Source organism: Volvox carteri, assembly GCF_000143455.1.
Source record: "Volvox carteri f. nagariensis unplaced genomic scaffold VOLCAscaffold_104, whole genome shotgun sequence".
Classification (NCBI taxonomy): Eukaryota; Viridiplantae; Chlorophyta; class Chlorophyceae; order Chlamydomonadales; family Volvocaceae; genus Volvox; species Volvox carteri.
Genome location: NW_003307647.1, coordinates 196,318 through 212,857, shown reverse-complemented (window position 1 = coordinate 212,857; position 16,540 = coordinate 196,318). Strand labels below are relative to the sequence as shown.

At 57.4% G+C, this 16,540-nt stretch overlaps 2 protein-coding genes across 2 annotated transcripts in view; one reads left to right on the top strand and one right to left on the bottom strand.

The window, feature by feature from the left end:
* Positions 1–401: 401 nt before the first annotated feature.
* On the top strand, positions 402–11,674 carry gelsolin1 (actin-binding protein gelsolin; the record flags this gene model as incomplete). Its single annotated transcript, XM_002958733.1, has 16 exons — positions 402–817; positions 2,152–2,240; positions 2,694–2,777; positions 3,388–3,546; positions 3,803–3,973; positions 4,542–4,697; positions 5,926–6,102; positions 6,781–6,961; positions 7,209–7,351; positions 7,881–7,989; positions 8,742–8,919; positions 9,227–9,342; positions 9,650–9,846; positions 10,404–10,470; positions 10,534–10,640; positions 11,393–11,674. Exons 1-16 carry the CDS (start codon positions 616–618, stop codon positions 11,672–11,674), a joined length of 2,418 nt encoding a protein of 805 aa, XP_002958779.1. The 5' UTR covers positions 402–615.
* A 1,865-nt stretch (positions 11,675–13,539) lies between these two features.
* VOLCADRAFT_108307 (uncharacterized protein) overlaps positions 13,540–16,540 on the bottom strand; it is a gene marked incomplete at both ends in the record, with an annotated part of 12,431 nt that continues 9,430 nt past the window's right edge. The window contains 6 exons of the mRNA XM_002958719.1: positions 13,540–13,674; positions 14,957–15,170; positions 15,646–15,807; positions 16,052–16,071; positions 16,103–16,154; positions 16,450–16,508. Coding sequence (XP_002958765.1) covers positions 13,540–13,674; positions 14,957–15,170; positions 15,646–15,807; positions 16,052–16,071; positions 16,103–16,154; positions 16,450–16,508 — 642 coding nt within the window. The remainder of the gene's footprint in view (positions 13,675–14,956; positions 15,171–15,645; positions 15,808–16,051; positions 16,072–16,102; positions 16,155–16,449; positions 16,509–16,540) is intronic.

Genomic DNA, 16,540 nt, shown 5'->3' with positions numbered 1-16,540 from the left:
CATGGTCGTGATGACAGTGCTACGTGACCTGTTGGCCGGGATTGCGTTGACCTATCATTGGCACATCACTACGTGCGGCGCGCGTTTACCATTCATTCCTCCGTTCGCTCGCACGTCTTGCGGCACTTCCCACATCGAGCCTTCATGTGTGCGCGGTTGGATTATGTGGCTGCACGATCGCATTGCCCTTGCATCACGCGCGTTCTCGTCACGCTTGTTCTTTTGCTGCTGGTTTTTTTGTTGCTGTTGTTGCTATTTGCAATGTTGCTGAGTTGATGACGTTAGTGGAGTAGCAGTGACCGTGTGTTTACACGATCGCGCGACCAAGCACACGGAAGCGGTTCCGTCGGGACATTTTCACCTCTGGAATTTTCCGGAGGCTAACATCCAGGACCATGTCTGCGCATAATTGAGTGTGTCATTGGTTGGTGATGACGTTCAACATTATCAGCATCGCATCCTACCATATGCCATCTCACCATGACTACTTAACTACACCATGACCACAGCGTGCGACACATTCTTGTGTGAGTTTAGATTACGATTCATGCTTTGCCGCGCTCGTGGGGGAGAGCCCGCGTTCCGTGGTGAGATGAGCAGACGCAGGTGGGTCCAATGCAGGTCGTCCTGTTGGCAACGTTTGTAGGATTAGATATGGAAGACATCATGCGGTTATCGGACAGCGAGAGAGAGATGAATTGCATGTCGCGTATTTTTGCGTTTTCTGGTTGTGTTGCAGATGGAGCGGCTTTTATGACTTTGGTTGAGGCTGAGTGCTTGTGGTTGCGGTTGAAGTTGGAGTCTAGGCTGCTGGAAGGTGTGTTGTTGCGGGTTGCTTTGGAAGTGTTTTTAGGGCTTCAGCTATTTTAGCTGTCAGCTGTTTTGCAGACGTGAAGTTGTATTCAGTTCTTCCTGTGACATGCGTTCGTCAAGCACCTCGTTATCATCATGCAGACCCATCGAACATATACGGATGTGCACAGATAGATGGTTGCATAATAACGGATGTACTGAACTTTCCTGTCCCTAACCGTCGCATGGGTCCGACCCAGGATTGGTAACCCCAACGCCAACGTAACGGAAGTTCGGATGATGAATCAGCGATCAAGGGAGTGCGCGACGCGGGAACCTGTAATCCTGCGCGGGGCGGAACGGCGATGAACTGGAAGCGTGATTCTGCTTTCCTTCTGAACGGCGCTGATCTGGTGTGTTAAGCAACAGCTTTGGGCAATCCATAAGTTCATAACGTTGGGCAGCCAGGAGACATTCCCCCCGGCAATGGGAGTGCAGGTTGGCGGGGCTTATAGTTGGCGAAGCATGGAACACAAATGGTATGGGATGACCATAACTGAAATTCTCTACGTGATTGCCATTTCTTTGGAAACTATGCAGGTTATTTTTGGTTACGGTATTTCCCGGTTTCGCTCCAGTTAGGTACTGTGGTTACTTCGTGGTTACTTCGTTATGCATCCAGAGACCGTTGGGAACCAGTTGGACGGGACGGGAGCACAGGGAGCTAGTTGAGCCCTGCGGACAGCGATAGGATACCAAAGTCAGGCTGATGATGTCGGCAGAAGCAATCTGGTTACGGTGTCCAAAAGCCCGCAAGTCAGTTCAGGAATACCAGGCTTATTGAGCCAAAGCTGATTAGGTTTTGGTTGTCACTGCATAATATTATCATAATTTGCAAAACCTGCAAACTGGAAACGTCACTGCAGTTCAGCTCCGGAGCCAGTGGTTCGCAACGGCTCTCTATGCAATCGGGAACTTAGGATATTGGCAGTAATACTAGCTTTGCGTGTCTGTTATGAAGGTAGCTGTGTATTTGTCTCTTCGGATCATTAACAGCTGACGCAAAGTTAAGTGGCGCGAAAATGGCCAACGCGTTTGAAGGGGCCGGCAAGGAGGTTGGCTTACGCGTATGGCGTGTGAAAAGCTTTTCTCTGCTGGAGGAGCCGAAGCAAAATTATGGCCACTTCTACAGCGGTAGGTCACCGATCGGAACATTTGAAGCATGACTTGCAAAGCTTAACCACGACCAATCAATGCGAGCATCGCAAGAGATTTAAAGTCCAATAAGGTTGCCAGTCTGAACTACTACTTGCTTGGTGACCTTCCGATTGACCTTTTATCGGCATCCCATGGGCGCAGGCGACTGTTACCTGGTGTTGGACACGTTCATGGCCGATGGACGCATCCGGCATCATATCCATTTCTGGCTGGGCAAGGATACGAGTGCGGTGGGTTACGGATGTGTCACATTCTTTTGCTTCATGACTTTGACGTTGAAACCGTGTCCATAACTTTGCACGTAACGTTGTATCAGTGCGACACAATTACAAACACAATCCTAACCCCAATACGCCGTTCCTACCATACCTTAAAGCATTACTTGATCGAAAATATCAACACATAATTGAAAAAAAGCTCCGCTTCCATATATCTGCAAAACCTCAAAACCGGAAGCATAGCCCGTGGAAGTCCCAAGGGGGTCCCCATGCCTTGGGTGCAGATAGCAGCGTATCATTATCGCACATAGAAGGGGTTACAGAAAATGACGCTAAGGAGTCGCATACTTCCTTGGCCCGAGCCCACCCATCCTAGTAACCTAACGAAACAAAAGCACTTCCCTGTAGAGCCCCGAGGTCGTTCGGTTAGGGACTTGGCAACACCCGCGTCCTGTCCGACCGCAGGACGAGGCAGGTAGTGTGGCCATATTCGCAGCGCAGCTGGACGAGTCGCTGGGGGGCGGACCCATACAGTTCCGCCAGCCGCAGGTAACACAACGCCCCTCAGGGATGCCTGCTCTGCGTGCGTGCTGCTGTGTGTACAGGTGCAGCAGTGGGAAAACACTAGAGTTGTGGCACTGGGGTGTATGCTGTATGGAGATTTAAAAGAACCCGGCCCTGAAGGCCAACCCCGGGGGGAGCCCATTACGGCGGTGGAGCGCATTCACAGCGCTCAGCCCCCAGCCGAAATGAGACCCCAGCCAATTGAAGAGGGTGCGAGGGCGCGGCCGCAACCCCTGTACCGGATGTGCGGATGGATATCAGGGCCTCAGTTCACGCACAGTCACGAGCTCGGCTGGCAGCGGCCTCTACATCCCCGCAACCGGCCTGCAGTCATGCGCTTCACCTGGCTTCGCCTTTCCACTCCGTCTCTGCGAACTGATTCTGATTATGTCGAGGGATGGAAAGACATCCAGCTTTATCCATCCATGTGCACCTACACCGCGCCGTCTCCCGGGGAGATGTATCTCCTGTTGTATTGCCATGTGCTGTCGTGCTGTACGTTCGTACGGTCCAGTTACCTGTGCTGTGTCTTGACGCCCTCGACTTGTTTCCTGGCCTCCATGCACTCGCCATCATCATGGCCACTGCCTCTCAGGGCTCGGAGTCCACCGAGTTTCTGCGGCTCTTCCCCCGTCTCAAGTACATGGCTGGGGGCTACGCCAGCGGCTTCCGGGACGCAGCCAAGGGCCCTAGGGGGGCCCCTGGACCCGTGCGGCTGTACCAGATCAAATCGGCCAGCAAGACATGTGTGCAGGTAGGGAGCGAGGCGGCCGGAGAAGTTCGCTGCGTCTTCATCCTCCTCCTCGTTTTGCCATGTCACTGTCCTGTAGGTCCAAAACGTAAAACGTCCGCAAGTAGCACACACCACGCCAGGCCGTTACTGCTGCTTCCCACACGCAAGAACTCTCATCTACTGCTACATCCCCGCCTCCTCTTCACCGCAATACCGCATCACCCTCTGCCGTACCCTTACATACATAACTCACGGGGATGCCTTTTCATGATGGCAGGTATTCGAGGTGCCTTGCTGTCTGGCGTCCCTGAACCACGGCGACTGCTTCCTCCTCGAGGACGTGGGCGCACGGCTGCTGTGGGTGTGGCACGGCAGTGCGGCCAACATTCGGGAGAAGACCCGGGCCATTGAGGCGGGCAACGCGTTCAAGGAGGGCACCGGGATAAGGGTGGGTGGTAGCACCGGGATCAGGAGCCTTCTGGTGGAGTGATGGTGATGGTGGTGGGGCTGGGGGCTTGTTGCACGTCGGTTTCGTCGGTTAGCCGCAGTGAGGGCTTCAAGGCCGAGAGCCACCACCGCCATGATCGCCATCACCCACAGCCACGATGGCCGTCGTGGCCACACCTAGCTTTGCAGACCGATGTCGGCAGTTGACCCCGTGGATGTGCTGCTGCTTGCATCGTGTGATTGCCTCCTTTTTTTCTCTGCACTGAAGTCATCTCACTGGTTTGCCCCATCGTTGCCGTTACTGCCCAAACTCGGTATGATGATGATGAGGAGGAGGAGGAGGAGGATGCAGGAGAAGAAGATCCACTTAAGTTAGAACTTCCCTCCAACCTTCAACCTTCATCCTCGCTGAGGAAGTGACCTGTCAGTGCCTATCAGCCTATCATTTTACCTGCCTCTTACCGAATACTGCCCCACCCGAAACGCCCCTTCCTTACCAGACCCTCTTCCTTTCCATCTTGCCCCCGCCCTCCTCCACCTTCCCCCAATTTCGACAACCCGGTTGGCAGTTATCAGTGTTGGATGACGGTGACGATGTAAGTAATGAGGCGGTGGCGTTTTTCAGCCGCCTGGGTTGCCCGCAGCCACCGAAGCCCGGGGAGATCCGGGAGCCCGAGGGGGACAAGGTGCGACCGGCCGCCATGCAGCCGCCGCAGCTGTTTAAGGTGCGCTCTGCCCGGGCTGCATGCATGCATACATCCATCCATCCGGCAGCCTCGGGTGACCTCCGAGGCTCATCTGCGCTTAGTACTGTGATGGGACTATGTGTGTGTGGGGGGGGAAGGGTCTAGACTTGATGAGAGGAGACGGGGTTTTTGTACCTCCACTGGGGCAGACACGTGTGCGACGTCCGTTATGCAGCTTGTGAGCGGCGCACTTTACACTGGGGATGTGTGCAAGTGTCGCTATGGGAGTGAGAGAGAGTGTGTATGATGTTGTTACAGGGTGGTATAGCTTCACCAGCAGCCCCTTTCCCGAGGCAGTTCCCTGCTCTCCCCTGCGAGAGGGGCATCCATTCACCCCATCCGACTTCAGAATGCATTCGTTGGGTTCAGCAACTCACAAATCAAACCAAATGTAGCGGATCAACGGCGCCACAACTTGGCTAGTTGGTCAGCTCGCAAATCGCTATAATCACGTCCTACACCATCCACAAGATGGGGAGCCACCTCCCCATTCAACACCTCAAATACCGAGGGGTCGGCAGGTGAACCTCCGGGAGCCAATGTCAGGCCTTATCTTCAACCAGGTACCTGCCCAAAAATATCAACTTCCGACCCTTTTCAGGATGAACCCGTGTATTTTGGAGCTTACCGGGATCGATTCGGTGACCTCACGCATGCGAAGCGCGCGCTCTACCACTGAGCTAAAGCCCCCCCTTGCATGTGTGCATGCATATATTTTTGTTTCTTTATTTTTATGGGGTTGGATGCCACGGGGTTGACGAGGGTGCAGGGTAGTGACAGGGTACGCGGCGGAGGGGCTACTGTGGGGCGCTCCTCATACTGCCGTACCAGTACGCAACCCGTACAGTTTTAGTTATCCCCATCAATCTCCCATCCCAGTGCTGAAGACTTACCAAAGGAGTTGTCCCGGGTACTATCTCTAGCCTCTAGGTCATTTCGCCCGATCCAGACGCACAGGCTATCATTCCGGTACCAATAGTGGCTGCCAATCCGCTGACCGCCTCTCCCTACTCGTACTATCTCCCTTTACACCCCCGACATCTCTCATACACACCCGGCCTTCCTGTACCACGTTTATATGATGTTGCTTTTATCATGGGCGAGTTCTTTCCCGATTCGTCGGCCCATCCCAAATTCGCTACCCCATTTTGCTGGCTGGCCACATCTGCCTTGCCACATGGCCTTGTGTGTAATCATGGCACGCCAGGTGGTGAATGGTGGCAACGGCTTCCTGCACCTCTGTACGAAGGAAGGAGCGCCCCTGAGTGCCTCGCTGCTGGACCCCAGAGGGCAGTTTGTGCTACTGGCTGCGGGCTGCATCTGGGTGTGGACGGGCGCGGAATGCGGGGCCGACGGCAAGGAGAAGCCCATTCCGCCGTTGCAGGTGCGGACGGGAAGGCAGACGGGTCGAGGTCGCGGATGGGGCTCGGTTCGGGACTAGGACTAGGAAGGACAGGGGTCATAGGAGTTTGGCGTCCATGTGGGTGGGGTGCGGGGTTGGGGGGAAAGAGTGGCGGCGGATTGCCAAGCAGATAGGGCACGTAGCATGAGGCCCAACGCCCCACCCTCCCACCCGGCCTTCCAACCGCATTATTGCAAATACAGGCGGCATCTCATATACAACATAAGTACATGTTGTGTAATGTATAATATACAACATATATGTGTGTCAGTATATTGCATTTTATGTATGTATGAATGTATGTATGTATGCAAATATACCTGTGTGCCCTATCCACGGGATCTCCACTTGCTGGATGCTGCAGTCTCCCTACCGAACAGTTTTATTTGTTTCTCCTCCCCGGTGGTGCGGAAAACCCCTAAAGTTGTCCCGTCCCCTCATCTCCTCTTGTTTCACCTATCCCTGCCTTCATAACCCTGTGTTCCGCTTTCCTACATACCTTCCCTGCCCGGCCTGCTTCCCCTCCTGGTCTCCGTTCTCCCCGTCACCTAGGCCCCCGTTCCCTCCCCCTCCCACTTGGCTGCCCAGACAGCACTACCATCATACCTTCGATATGACCACTATAGGTCTCCTCAACCCCCTCCATCTCCATCGCCCCAGGTCGGCAGCTCATTCGCTGCCAGTCAAGGCCTACCCGCCGTCATAAAGGCCGTCAAGGCGCGATTCGAGCCGGGACTGTTCACCACCTACTTCTCGGACTGGGGCGCGGACGGCCGCACGACGGGCACTCCGGGCAAGGACTCATTCGGAAATGTCATTCCGGGACCTGGCAAGGGAACCGGTGAGACGTGAGAGAGGGGGCCTGATGGGGCGGGGTGGGGATGGGGGGGAGGAGGTGCGGGTGCAGACGGGCCGTATCTCCTCAGGCGCCAGCCAAGTCCCAAGGCCAAGTCCAAGTGCGGTGCGGGTTCTCTTTAGCCTCTAGCTGGGCCGCGGCCCTTCTGCCATGATGTGCTCTCGTTCATATGTAAGACGTGCTCATGCTCGTGCACCCCTGGTGGTGGCGGCGGTGATGGTGGTGGCCGCAGATGACCAGCCGTACAACGCGGAGGAGGCGGCGGCGGCGATGGTGGCGATGGTGGCGGCCGCCGACGCAGCCGCGACGCCGGTTAGCGACCAGGCCGCTGCGTTGGAGGCGGCCTACGGCAGCTTCACGTCCAGCAAAATCCAGGTGAGGTGTGTTGTGCCGTGTGTAATACGGAATCAGACGGGAGTGTGTGTGTATATGTGTGTGTATGCGTGTATGTGTATGTGTGTCTAATAAGAGGGTCCGCGTTTGTAATTGTAAGCTCATTGTATTGCATGCATTGCTACATGCCCCGCCCTCCTGCGTCTCATCGGCTGAAAAAGGGCGGGCTGCGTTGTGTCGATTGTCACCGCACACATGTCCTCCCGCGGAATCCTCGCGGGGGTCCCTTATCTGGCTGTATCAGTATCAGTACCGATATCGATACCAACCTTGGCAAGGCCGCCGCTGCAGATGAAGATGAAGATTTCCAGATTTGAAGAAAAGCGTTTCTGTATCTTAAAACCCTAAGCTTTAGTCCAATGCTTGAGCTCTTCAAGTGTGAGAGTGAGTTTTAGCGGAACTGCCGTGTTGGGGATTGGTGCCGGCTGGAAATTGCTAAACAATTCCGTTGTCCTCTGTTTGCCCGCCCGTCCCCTTGTTGGCCGTCGACGGCTCTGATGCCGCTGTGCAGGTGTGGGCCATGATCGCGGCCTCCTCCCTTGAGCTGCCCAGGCAGGAGATGGGCCAGTTTTACGATGGCGCGTCGTATGTTGTACTGCATTCGTACTCGACCAGCCGTGGTGAGCACCTAGCCATTTACGTACTTCCTGCTGCTGCTGCAGGGGGGAGCTGTCTTTATCGTGGTACCCATGTCGACGGGTCTCATCTGCGGGGTATTGCCCTGTATGGCCCGTATGTCCCTCATTGTGGTTATGGTTCCTGATCTGTGTGTGTGTGTGTGTGTGTGTGTGTTTTACACCTTGAGTTGCGTTACTTACGGGCTCTATGTTTCCTCGTCAGTATGGCCATGGGAAATATGTCGATGTTTTCCTTCCTCTCTCTCTCCCTTTCTCTCCCTCCCCTTCTCTGCCCTTTGTGTCCCACTTTTGCCCATCCGGGATATCCTTCGAACTTGAAGGACCCTGGGGGGGTCATCCTCTCCGTCTCCGTCTGCCTCGATCGGTCTACCCCTTCCTCGCCCCCTTTCTGTGTGGGTTCCCCCACAATGCATCCATCTCCGTACGCACCCTGCCCGCGAACCTGGCAATGCCGAACTAATTGAGATGATTCCGATGGGGCCCCTACTACTCGCCGAGCTCGGCCCCCTCCCGCACCGAAGGCTGAAGGACGTGTGTATGATTCCCGCCTCGTGCTGCCGCCCCGCGACACACCCATGGCGCCTCTTTCCCCAACCCCTGCCCGCCCACCTCCCTTCCGAGCCGCCCGTCCACCTCCCTGACCCCTCCTCTCGTTCCTCCCTCGGCTTGCGCCTTTGTCCGTCTGCGTCCGTGCCCCGTGCCTGCTGTTGTTGCCGGCGGGGCCCTCCCCTCAGACCCCTCCGATCTGCGGTACGCGGTGTACGTGTGGCAGGGCCGCCACTGCGGCAACCTGGAGCAGGGCGCCGCGGCCTTGATGGCAGCTGACTTGCACAAGAGCCGGTACAGCGGCCGGTGCACACTGGTGCGGGTGGAGCAGGGACTGGAGCCAGGCCACTTTGTGCGCCTGTTCAAGTAAGGGACTTGTAGGGGCGGGGTTGTGTGTGTGGGGGGGGTATGGGGATGGGATGGATTTGGCGTTGTTGGGGTTGTTGAAAAGGAAGACGGTGGGTAGTGGTTGGGCGGGAGGTCCAAACGGTTCGGAAGCTTGAGAGAAAGGAAGGGAGAGCGGCGTGGGTAGGGATGGGGGTGGGGGACACGACTGGTTGGGGGTGGCTTCTTTACTTCCGGCGTATCAGTTTATCCTCCTGGCATCAGCTTCACTCGTTTACGTGGTTCGTCTTCCCCCTCCCCCCCCCGGCCCGCCCCTCCCCCCCCCCAGGGGTACCATGGTGGTCCGAAGGGGTCCTCGTCCCGCCCACCAGGCCCCGGGTCGCTCCCCCCCCGGTGTCCACCTGTACCAGGTGAAGGGGGAGGCGGTGGCGCTGGCACATGCAGGTGAGGAGAGGCAGGAGAGGAGGAGGGGGAGGGGGAGGGGGAACAGGAGGAGGGCAGCTGTGGGAGGTCAGAAGTCGTTGGAGGCCGCACATCAGCTACATAGCCTCCCCGGCGTGGCTACTGCAAGCAACCCCTCCCTCAATGCCGTCACCTTGGTGTCGCACTCCTCCACGCCCCACTCTTTTTCATCCTGTCCTCCAACCCACCCTGTCGTACAACTTCCTCCGCTGCTCCCCACTTCCTTTAGTTGCTTCACATCCTGTTGATTGTCCCCTCCTCTCTACCTCCTTTACCATCCGATTGGCAGTTGAGGTGGCCGCCTCCGCGTCCAGCTTGTGTGGCAACGATTGCTTCGTGTTGGAGCGGGCCAGCGAGGTGGGCGCGACGACAACCGAGCCGGTACTGCTGTGGCAGGGGGCCGCCAGCACCGAGGTCGAGCGGCAGGTGGCGGCGGCGGTAGCGGAGGTGTTGGCATCAGCTCCATCGGGAGTGCAGAGCGTCGAGGTGCGCGGGCGGGGCGGGGCCGCCTTTTCGGTGTCTAAGAGGGTCCCGCCTCCCGCGCCGCCGTCCTCCTGCACCAGGCGGGCGTTATTTACAAGAGCGAGAGTGAAGCGCTGTGTTGCGGGAGGTCTACAGTCCTTTCCGCAGGGGTGGCGGAGGCAACAGCTCTTTTGACCACCATTACGAGCACACCACCCATCACGTCACGCGGCGTGCCGTGGCCTCGTTGGGTGGACCCAAATCCCCTACCAGCTCTTACCTCCCATCGCGGCTCTCTACTCGGGGCTACTCTTCACACACCGCTGCACTGCCAACTCCCCCTAGAACGCACAAAAAAATTACAGATTCCAAAGCATAAGACAGTTGAGTTCTTTGCCGGTCATTGCTACAAAATTCCCCCGAACGCACGGCACATGGCATTTCACACACTGTCCGTTTTACACACCGTACCGCGCACCCAACATATCCCCACCCCACTTCCCGTTTCAACGTCGGCGGTTTTGACTCGTCCGCTTTTCCCACAAGTACGTGTATGGTTCCCCTGCCCTCCTCTCCCGCAGGAGGGTCGGGAGCCGGAGTCATTTTGGGCGGCTCTGGGCGGCAAGGCCGACTACGGCGCCCCCTCAGGTGGCCTCCCTCCTCGCGGCGGCCCCCGGCCTGCCCCCCGGCTGTTTCACCTGGTCGACACAGCGGGGGCCCCGGGGGCTCGGGCCGGTCTCAAGGTCCAGCTGCTCACCACCTTCTCCCAGGACTGCCTCAATAACGATGACGTGATGCTGCTCGATACGGGGTCAGAGGTGAGGGAGGTGTGGAAGGCGTAGATTTGTGCATCTGTACATATGTAGGTGTGTGTGTGTGTTTATATTATGGCAGGGACTACCATTACCCAACACAGAGGTCCCCAGAGTTAGGTTCTTACAGTCGCACTGAAAGGTTGCTGGTCGTTATGGATGGGGGTATGTCTGTGGGTCTGCATCTAACGTGGCTAGCACGCACGCACGCACCCCTTATCCAACCCGATTGCGCAGCCACTCTACATTATACACTCACCACTACATAGGGATGCATATACATAGGGATGGCGCGCAGCACAAGCCGCTGCAAGCTGTAAGAGGTGCAGCAACGCGGGCTGCTCCATCCCTTTCATGCTCCTCCCCTCCTCCCTCATGTATGTATGTATGTATGTATGTATGTATGTATGTATGTATGTATGTATGTATGTATGTATGTATGTATGTATGTATGTATGTATGTATGTGTATGACGTTGATTACACTGTGGGCTGAAAAGCCGGGGGCCCAGGGCCGAAGCACAGCGCGGGGGGCGGGTGCATACGGCTGGTTAGTCTCATGCACTCCGCCCCCGGGTCAGGCCGCACGGGAAACGACGGCCGGCATGTGTATGTATGTATGTATGTATGTATGTATGTATGTATGTATGTATGTATGTATGTATGTATGTATGTAACAACTAATCCATGGGGCGCCTCGGATCCCTCCTCATATGATTCACACTATGATCACATCTCGCCACACACACCCGCACGCAGTTGTACGTCTGGTACGGTTCGTCTTGCAAGCACACGGAGCGTCCTCGGGGCCGCGACGTGGCGCAGCGCTACCTGGCGGCATGTGGCCGATCGGGCGCGGCCAGCCTGGTGGAGGTCGAGTCAGGACAGGAGCCGCCCTTCTTCACGTGCCACTTTGTCGGCTGGGACAAGGAGGCCGTGACGACCATCCCGGATGTGTATGCGGACAAGCTGCGAGCGATGGCGCTGGAGAAGGCGGCCAAGGATGCGGCAGCGCAGGAAGCTAAGGAGGAGGCCAAGTAGGGCGGGCGGTCTGAGGCAAGGAGGCGAGGGAGGTGAAGACGACGCGCAGCTTGAGGCGAGAGAAGCAGTGGCGGGCAGCTATAGCGGGCACCCCCACCCACCTCTTGGCCTTGGACCTAGGAGACATTTGGGTGCGTTGAGGTGCAAAACGGAGCATATTTGACTGCGTATATGGGCGGGGCCTATATGTATGATGAGCATGGTGCATTTATGTATGTATGTATGTATGTATGTATGTATGTATGTATGTATGTATGTATGTATGTATGTATGTATGTGGGTTCGTGGTTGCCACGCGGTGCGTGGTCATTGTGTGTATGTACATATGTATGTAAATACGTTCATAGTGATACGGTGGTAAAGCTCGGAATGCATCGTATCGCATAGCATATGTGGATGAGTTTGGATTAGGGACAGGCTCGGGTCTGTTGTCGATTTGGGTGTTGATGGGGGTTATTTGCAGGCCGGGGCGAAAGAGCCTCTCCTCCGCTGTCTTAAGATGTAGGCTGTGGGATAGCGTGTCCTGACGTTAACGGAGGTTGGTGAGGTGGTACAGCGGGTACACAGCGAACGAGTGACCGGCGGGTGCACCCCTTTCAAGTGTGTGACCAGGTGAAAACGCGCAGGGGAAGGGTGGGGACGTATAGATGGCCGGAGTAGGTGGGTAGGTGCGCGAGCGAGCAGCCAGCAGCCTGTGAATAATTTTGGGTGTGCAGATTTTGGATGTGCGGATTAGGATCGCCCCCTCGTGGGGACGGGGGGACGTGACGTGCGTAAGATAAAGAGATGTGCACGTTCTCGGCTGGCAGGCTGAGTACCATGTTCGGCACATCTACATTAACGAGCTGATAGCGAGGTCGCTGTGTCGCGTGGCGTGGGGCTCTGCTCTGAGCGGGCTGTCAGACGAACCGTGTACGAAGCGGAAGGCCGCCATTGCGGCGCGGAAGTAGGACGGTTGGCTAGGTGGTGGTGGTGGTGGTGGTGGTGGTGGTGGTACCTCGTTGCGCCGTCCGAGTAGCGTGCTGTGCTGTGCGTGACGGAGCCTCCGCCGGTCTAGAGTCCGCACGCTGATAGCTCCAAAGTTGAAATGACTCCGGTCCTGTTCCTCTCTGTGACTTTCGGCACCTACCTGGGAAGGTGTTTGGGGGCCGCTGCTGGCATCAGAAGGCTGTCTGGTGGGTTAATGCTGTTAAGGTTGCACTTGCAACCCATATCAGCGGCCGTGTTACCGCTCGGACTTAAATAAACGCTTTTGCGCCGCATTGCTAACACGCAATAATGATTGTGCAAAAGCTCGCCGCACTGACAGAGTCTGCTGGGGCTCCATTGCGATGGCAAACGCATGGAAAGCTCCCGGATGGGCGCCATCGGAGGGACGGTGATTGTGGAGGTGGCAGTCCGAATACACCAAAAGTATGTCTTTCAGTGGTAATTGTATTTTTGGAGGATGTCATTTCATCGATATCCGTGCCTGTGCCGGTTTTGCTGGCCCGACGTGATTTAAACGGCGATAGCACTATCTATCTATGTATCTGTGCTAGCCTTCCGCCAACCCGCTCCCCAAAGCAGAAGTCTTATTGTTCCCCACCATTCCTCAACTTAGGCCGCTCCACCTTCCGGTCAATCCTTCGGTCCAAACCGGCAATTGCCCACCCAGCCAGCCAGCGCTGTTGCTGGTTCAGCTGACGTCACTCACGGTTTCGGCCACTTGGTGGTTGGTTGTGGAGTGCGTGTGGCTCCTCCACCTCCTGTCGACACGGGAGAACACCTCATACCAGAGACGGTAGCAAGCCTCTTAACTAACATAACCGTCACGGCTCCAATTTTCAGGCGTTGACGGGGCCGCCGCAGGGCGCCGCTGCCTTTCACGTGGGGCCCCACAGGTCCGCGGTGGTCCCCGGGGACGCAGTGCCGCCCTTTCCCCTCCCCTTCTCTAGCTGGCCTCGCTCCTCAACCCCGGAGCCCCTCGCCGCTATCACCTTGCCTCTCACCACCATCGCCTCGGCGGGAGAGAGAGAGGACGGAGGATTCAACGTGCTGTGCTGCTTCACAAACAGGGCGCATCTGAGCTACCACTGCCCCGCAACTGGCTGATTGACTAACGGACAGACACTGGAAACAACTGCGCCTCAAACATTCACACACTCTCGACATCCATCCTGCCACAAGACATGGCTTTTGTATCAGCCACAAGTTTGTAACCCCCACAACAACTCCATCAGGCAGTTCACTGCACACGTCGTTCACGCAATTCACAAAAATCACGCAAAGAATGAAAGTGCAGGATTGCGGGTTTCCCCCCCCCCGCCATTTCCACATAAACGGATGAGACTGGTTGAAGCGCACATGCAAAGACAGCACCCAGGTGGTAGGATATCTTGTCACCCGGCGCATCCGCCTTAACAGCCTCGCGCGCCGTCCGAGTCCGCGTACCCCCGGGTCCCACGGGGTGAGCCCCTAGGGGGCCCTAAGGGGCACAGCCCGCCAGCTGCGGCCGCTGCTACTGCTGCTGCTGCTGCTGCTGCTGGTGGTAATAATGATGATGATGGTGATGACGATGATGATCTAGAATGCACCTCCAACAAATCTTCAGACGCAGTGCGCCCCGCAGCTGCCGCACCTCACCTCAAACCTTCAAGCACACACCTCCCTCCCGCATATTCCTTCCACCCCCCATTGGTACACATGCACACATGCGAGCGAGTGACAAATCTCCCCCTCCCGTCTCAAGTCCTTCCCGGTTCTATAATCAACAGATGTGGAGGTAACAGCGGAGGTGCTGAGGGCGGGTGTGCGAGGAACCCGTCCGCCCCCACCCACCGACCCACCGACCCACCCACCGACCCACCCACCCGGCCGCGGGGGACAACAGGATTCGCGAACCGCGCCGTTGGCCAACACGTGCCATGGCGCCCGCCGGCGGAACCCCCGGCCGGGACAAAACACACAAAACCCCGCTTGCTGGTTGGGTCTCCGAACTCCGCACGGAGGGGCTAATGTATCGTACATAGCTGAAGCAGCGGCAGTTCGGGCTTGCCACAGTGTTCCGTTCGCTGCGTGATTCCGCAGAGCTGTTACCATGTCTGTTTGACAGCCCCTCCGGTCGTGAAGCTCTTTTAGCGGCTATCTAAAGCGACTCTCAGGACAGACACCAGCAGGTGCTGGTACTGCCCCCGAGGACGACATGGATTCACCTGACTGACGTCATGAAACCCGCACCGCCGCCGCCCCCTCCGCCTTCCTCGCGAGGGAGTTATCCGCCTCCCCCCCTTCCTCCTTCACCTTCGCCTGCCCCCACCGCAGCAGCACCCTGTCCGCCGCCTCCCTGACCTCCCTCCACGCCGCCTCCACGTGCTCCAGCTGGGTGGTGGCACTGCCCACTGCCAGACGAAGAGTGAAGCGGCCCCCCAGCTCTGTGTGGATCAGGAACATGCGGCCGCTCGAGTTGATCTCGTCCAACAGCGCCTCATTAACTTCCCGGGGGACATCCCGGAGTCTGGGAGCGGGGTGTGGTGGAAGGGGTGTGTGGCAATGTGGTCGTGGCGGAAATGTGATCGTGTGGCGCCGGTGGTGAAAAAGGGCGAAAAAGGGTTTCGTGTCCTTAGGAAGGACACGAAACCCGGGCAGAGGAGGAAGAGGGAGGGAGAGGATGGGAACGGGGGAGCAGGTGAGGGGCGGTGCGCATCAGGCGCCGGAAGACCAAAAGGCCAAACACATGCGCAGAGAAGAGAGAAAGAAAGAGATAGGGGGACGAGAAACGCGGGAGAAGAAATGTGGACAGGGGACTTGCGGGAAGGGTGACGGCGACGGCGATACCCATCTCTGCATTCCGCCGCCATCCACCTCGGAATACGTATCCTTAGCCTGTTCGTCGATATGTCTGTCATGCTCCCTCCATGCCCATGTTTCCGCGTCCATAGAAATGGAAACTGAGCCCCCCTCTCTCCCTCCCTCCCCTTCCCTTCCCTGACCTGAAACACACGAGTCCAAATCGTTGCGGCGCCGCGAGCTCGAACCTCGGGTCGGATGTCACCTCGGCCGCAAACACCTGCGCCATCGCGATGTGGTGTCGAAGGTACGACCGCAGCTTCTCCGCGCCGTACATCCGGAGCACGAAGTACAACTTCAGGGACCTGCATACATACATACGTGCGTACATGTGCAGGCGCGGGGTGGTGGTGGGAGTGGGGCCCCGCCAGGGAGATCGGCTGCTACCCCCCCCGGGGGGAAAGGTCGGCAGGGGTTCCTTTCTTTGCGGCGATGGGAGGCTTTCCATCGTGGGGAAGGGGGGGGGGTTAGGTGTGGCGAGGCAAATGCGCGCGCGTGTGTGTGTGGGGGGGGGGGACCCTGCCGATGATGGAACGGTGATGGACCGACAAGGTTGTGGTGAGGGAGACCTGTGAGCCGACCGACCGGGAGGAGAGAGACAATGGAGCTGTCGATGACGCCGTTGATCTGGGGACAGATGAGTCCACTGGTGCTGGTGGTGGGTGGTGGTGGTGGTGGTGGTGGTGGTGATGTAGTGGTGGTGTGGTTAAGGAACTCGGAAAAGTCTCTCACTGACTACTCACTGACAGAGGTCGTCACTTTTTCACACACATACGGGTGGTGGTCATGATGAGGAGGGGGAGGAGGGTACCCCGGGTGCTGCCCGCAGGCTCATCGGGATGGCCAGCACCATAGGGTGGAGCCCCTCTGTAAAACCCATCCCCCCACCTACTTCACACAATCGTACACACATACATACACACGCACGGACACACATACACACACACCTGAACCTGCGTCCTAGCGGTATTTGCCAGTCCTTGTAATCCAGGGCGTTACCCGTCGCCTGGGGGGACGGGGGGGGAAGGGGGGATGGGA